General features: G+C 34.7%; 1 protein-coding gene across 1 annotated transcript in view; it reads left to right on the top strand.

The window, feature by feature from the left end:
• Nucleotides 1-1,792: 1,792 nt before the first annotated feature.
• Nucleotides 1,793-5,740, top strand: part of LOC107657748 (nuclear receptor-binding protein 2-like) — a gene marked incomplete at its 5' end in the record, with an annotated part of 13,339 nt that continues 9,391 nt past the window's right edge. Inside the window, 9 exons of the mRNA XM_016445972.1 lie at nt 1,793-1,915; nt 2,528-2,629; nt 3,016-3,105; nt 3,214-3,254; nt 3,351-3,445; nt 3,731-3,754; nt 4,711-4,797; nt 4,905-4,960; nt 5,065-5,160. Of these exons, the coding sequence (XP_016301458.1) occupies nt 1,793-1,915; nt 2,528-2,629; nt 3,016-3,105; nt 3,214-3,254; nt 3,351-3,445; nt 3,731-3,754; nt 4,711-4,797; nt 4,905-4,960; nt 5,065-5,160 (714 nt within the window). The remainder of the gene's footprint in view (nt 1,916-2,527; nt 2,630-3,015; nt 3,106-3,213; nt 3,255-3,350; nt 3,446-3,730; nt 3,755-4,710; nt 4,798-4,904; nt 4,961-5,064; nt 5,161-5,740) is intronic.

The following is a 5,740-nucleotide window of genomic DNA, read 5'->3' as shown; positions in this document are numbered from 1 at the left end:
AACACTTCTGTAGGCTTATTTATTTTGTGAGGGTGAGATATTGTGGTCTTTTGACTAGTGCTGGGCTAGATTCCCAGCTGATGACTCAATGGCTCTAGTGTATCTGAATTCTGCAGTTCCTCCACAACTATAATCCCATTATTGACCAAAACAAGTATATGAAGCTGAGATGGATGCATTTGAAGGGATGTTTTGATCGCCTGTTTACTAGAATGCAAATATGCATCATCTTCTGCATATCAATAAAGCTGATATCTTGAATAAATAAAGTGACTCTGAATTTATGCATGTGGTCTGTTAAGATACCCAGCGGTTCTGCCATGTGCATGCAATAGACACTTCTGATTCCAGTCCATGTCTCTACAAACAGCTTGGCTCAGAGTGCCAACCAGAAACATGTGTACCGTAAAACATCTAATATAGGTGACTGTTTTTGGGCTCAGTCAAACAACTCGGATTGCCACATACATGTTATTCCAGCCAAGACTAATTCCAGCCAAGTCTTGTCCTTGAATTGAATTTAAATACTCATATCATACTAGGTGAAAGGTTTTGCCCAGTTATTGCATTTTTATCGTTTCTTCGTTTCTCAAGGCTACATTTATTTAATCAGAAATACAGTAAAAAACTGTTTTCTTTTAATGTTTTAAAATGTAATTTATTCCTGTGATGGTGAAGCAGAATTTTCAGCAACCATTACGAAAATATTTATTATCACTAATTTATCAATGTTGAAAACAGTGCTGCTTAATATCTTTATGGAAACCATAACTTTTTACAATTATTTTTTGTTCATTGTTAAAAGCCTAGCTGTGTCTGTCTGACAGCAGTCAGCTGAACAAAGCAGACAAATGCATTTATTAGTCATACTAGTACAGACAGTTGCAGATGGGGACACACTGTATATTTGTCTGCTCACATGCAAACAGGCAGAGATGAAGTGTGAGACATGCATGACTCGGCAGAGATGTGTGTGCACGTTCTCACGATTTGCTGTCGCTCTCTTTCGTCTCATCTCTTCAGTCATTATCCCTCTCTCAGCAGGATCCTCCTCTCTATGTCCCTCTGGCCTCTCTCTCTCTCTCTCTCTCTCTCTCTCTCTCTCTCTCTCTAAGGCTCTAATCCAAATTCAAATGTAACCTTTTCTCTCTGAAAATCACAAAATATCCCTTTGAAGTCAGTTAGATAAATTATACTTTCAAATTTTGATTTGAAAAGAGGTTAACAAAAGAATTGGATGTCCAAACAAATATTGGTCAATAAATGCCAGTTTTTAATGGTCAATGCTGATTTACATAATGTGATAATTTAATTTAATTTAATTTAAAGATGTAAACATAATTGATTAAAAAATCTTAAATAAAATGTTATATATTAAAATATATAAAAAATACAACAAATAAAAAATAAAACAAATTTTACATAATTTTTTACTCAAAATTAATTTTTAAATATTTAAAAACAGAGCATGTCTTATATATTTTAGAAAATATATATTATTTAATTATTTATAAATGATTATAAAACTCTAGAAAGGACACTAGACAGAATGCTGATCAGTCTGATCAATATATTGTATGTCTTTCACTACAATCAATGCAGGGCAGCTGATAGTATTTTAAATACTTATGTCACATTACATTTAAATTCAGCAGCTGATAATTTCCCCACTCAAGTGACACATCACTCTTACTTTATTCCAGTACTCATAAGAGGATATTGTGAATTTTTAGGTTACTTACAGTGGAATGGATTGTGGATGTTAAAAGTGACTATTTGTCTCCCCCTGCAGGTGAGTCAGGGCAATGTTCCTGGAGTGGAGAGCGCCTCTCTGGCCATGGACACTGAAGAGGGTGTTGAGGTGGTCTGGAATGAGGTTCTCTTCCATGACAAGAAGGTCTTCAAGACAGTGGAGGTGAGAGCTCAAAAAAACATTTCTGTTCAAATGTTCAAAACCGTTTGGTGTTGGTAAGGTGTTTTAAAAGAAGTCTCTTATGTTCACTAAGGCTGCATTTATTTGCTCAAAAATACAGTAAAAATAGTAATATTGTGTTATAATTTTAAATAACTGGTTTCTATTTAAATATAATTTAAAATGTCATTTATTCCTGTGATGCAACACTGAATTTTCAGCATCATTACTCCAGTCTTCAGTGGCACATGATCTTTCAGAAATCATTTTAATATGCTGATTTGCTGCTCAAGAACATTTATTATTATTAGCAATGCTGAAAACAGTTATACTACTTGATACTTTTTCTCGAAACCGTGCTACATTATTTTAAGCGTTCTTTGATAGAACGATTAAAAGAACAGAATTAGTTTGAAATAGACATTTTTGTAACATTACAAATGTCCTTACTGTGACTTTTGATCAATTTAGTGCATCTTTGCTGAATAAAAGCATTAATTTCTTTAAAAATCATACTGACCCTGAACTTTTGAACAGTAGTGTCAGTATGTGATAGTTAAAATGATTAACATGCTCAAATGTGTTTGATTTGTTTTGTGTGTTGTATTCGTGTAGGACAAAATGAAGGAGATGTTTGAGAACTTGATGCAGGTGGATCATCCAAACATCATCAAATTTCACAAATATTGGCTGGACATCGGGGACAATCATGCTCGGGTAACACACACAGATACACACTGCTGGTATCGATGTCCTTTTGATAATAATAACTACAGCAAAGTATCTCTCATAGGTGAAATGTATCATTTAAGTATTCACTTAAGTAGTAAGGCCAGTATTTAACCTAAAAGACCTTAAAAATTCTTATTATGCAAATAAAATCAAAATCAATGGCGAGAGCATTGCTGAAGTCTCAAGCTTGATAAACCAAATGGAGGCTGAACAGAAAAAATATCATATCTGGCCACATAAACTTGTCAGATATGGGAAGTGTGAGCTTAAAAAGTCTAAGATAATTTTTTCTAAAATAACTCTTCTTGTTTTGGTATAAAGCTGAAGTGGCCATTATATGGAAATAGCTTTTCTTTTTATATCCCTCACAGGTTGTGTTCATCACAGAGTACATGTCGTCTGGCAGCTTGAAACAGTTCCTTAAAAAGACCAAGAAAAACCACAAGTGCATGAATGTCAAGGTCAGGCTTTCATAAGCATTTTTAGTCCCAGACTGATGTCTAAATATATGATGCACATGATTATTATTGTGCAATGCTGTGATTTTTGTGTTTATGTGATACATTCAGGCCTGGAAACGCTGGTGTACGCAGATCCTCTCTGCCCTCAGGTGACACACTCCTTCATTTGTGTGTGTGTGTGTGTGCTTGTGTGTGTTCAGACATGAAAATTTGTTAACAAGCATGCAACTTCTTCCACTTATCAGTTACCTGCACTCCTGTGACCCTCCCATAATTCACGGCAACCTCACATGTGACACCATCTTCATTCAACACAACGGCCTCATTAAAATTGGATCAGGTATATTTTTTCCCTGCACTTTCAGCCTTTTTGTTTTCTCCTCTAAGTGAAATATCCACTCTTTAGTCTAATTTTTGACTGAGAAAGCACATTTATTGTTTGAAAGAATTATGAAAAAAATATTTATGCAAACATTTAGATCCAATTAAAAACAAATGTTTCTTGACTGAAAAGTAAACCAGTGTTTATGGAGCACTTATGCGCACAAAAATGAAGGTAATGAAATAACGAAATCTGTATAATCATCATCCATTGTCTTCTTTCATTTCTGTTTTTTCTCTGTAGTTTGGCATCGACTCTTTGTGAATGGTAAGAGCCATTTTAACACCTCATTCAGTATGCAATATGAACAAATTTACCATAAAACCAACACTGATAAAAACTTTTCATGCGAATGTATATTCAATCGAAAAAAAAAGTCTAATTTTTGAGACATTTTTTGAACCTTTAGACAAACTATTTACAAAAACTCTTAGAAAAAAAGGTTTGCATATGTGTGTTTTTTTTATTGCTTATGTAGTGTGACATAGAAGAATATAAAGATCATACTCAAGGAGGAAAAAACACATACATTTTATTCAGAGGCCCAAACTGAGCAAAAATATGCCATTTGTTACAGTTGTTGATATTTATATGGTCAAAAAGTAAGATGAAATTTTAATAGCTTGTAATGTAAGGTGATGAGATCTTCATAACAGACGGCTTACATGAAATTAATATGAATATAAATATATTATCTCCTAATAATATGTCTTACTAAGATGATCTTTAAATGCTTAATTTCATGATGTTTTCATTACGGGCAGCAAAACATAATGCAACACAATAAAATGATGATTGAGAGATCATATTTGATACTTACATTTTAATATGATTTAAATAAGGATAGCCAAGTAAAGCTAAGTTGCTTCAATAAGTGTTAGTTTTGAAATATTACTTGCAATATAAAAGCTACTTTCACGTTTAGAGATCATTAAAAATTTGACAGCAAAACATGTGAACCATAACCTGAAGGCAGATGTTATTAAAATGATACAAAAAGGCCTTTTACTTGCTTTAAAATGATAAACTATCAATTTAGACGACAGACGGAATAGTAGATTTGTGTACATTTGCATATAAAATGATACAGTAGGCTTTATAGGGTTAAATGTAATATAGTTGTTAATGAAAATGGCTGAAGACTAAAAACCCACATTTATTTTGAATAAAGAAATGTATTTTTATGAGACCTTGACCCACACTGATCCTCTGCTCTTACCAAGTGTTCCCAGAAGGGGGCGTCCGTGGTAAACTACACCAAAACCGAGATGACAAGAGGAACCTGCACTTCTTCAGTCCAGAGTATGGCTGTGAGTGTGACCATTTCTTCACTGCATTTTCTACTGGATATTTGTTTAGACCGGACATACAAGTATTTTTGGGTTTATATATTTTATATTTCCTTCTCTATACTCAGCATGTGAAGATGACTACGCCATTGACATCTTTTCCTTTGGGATTTGTGCTTTGGAGGTGAGATACCAACAAAGCATGAGCTGGCAGTGTTATTACATACAGCTCTTTACAGCACTGAAATGTGACAAGTCCCTTATGAAATAATATGTAAACTCCTTCAGATGGCCGTGTTGGAGATCCAGGCAAATGGGGATTCAGTTGTGTCCAAGGAGGCCATATCCAATACAGGCCAATCATTAGAAGACCCGCTTATGAGGGTACGTGTGCAAGGCTGGGCTATTGTTTATTAGGCATGATAGATGCTTTTTTAAAATGCAATCAGACTCATGATTTTCACTTGGCAGATGATTAAACAGGTAAACCAACACAACAGCACAGACTTACATTTAAAGGGGACATATAATGAAAATCTGACTTTTCCAAGTTTTAAGTGCTAAAATCAGGTCCCCGGTGCATCTACCAACCAAGGAAACGTGAAAAAGATTAACCCGGTAACTTTGTTTTGGTAAGACTTTTTCTGCAAGCGTCTGAAAAAACGAGGGCGTCTGATTTCTCTCCCCTAGTGACGTCGCAAAGGGATCTCATTATAATATTACTGCCCCTTAATCTGTGAGTTTCCACCCACGGGGCCATCATTTTGATTTCGCAAGCGACAACAGTGTACCAGCTCTAATGCCATGGAGAAAGTTTGAGCAAAACAAGCTAACTGTTCTGTCTTTGGCTGCACTGATGAGCACAGAACACTGTTTAGAGTCCCAACCTCAGAGGAGACAAGAAAGCAGTGGATTTATTGATTTATTTACTGTATATTGCTGCTGCCACACAGATCTAAAATAA

The sequence above is a fragment of the Sinocyclocheilus anshuiensis genome, unplaced genomic scaffold (genome assembly GCF_001515605.1).
Source record: "Sinocyclocheilus anshuiensis isolate Anshui unplaced genomic scaffold, SAMN03320099.WGS_v1.1 scaffold119, whole genome shotgun sequence".
NCBI lineage: Eukaryota > Metazoa > Chordata > Actinopteri > Cypriniformes > Cyprinidae > Sinocyclocheilus > Sinocyclocheilus anshuiensis.
This window is presented reverse-complemented; position numbering and strand designations above follow the sequence as displayed.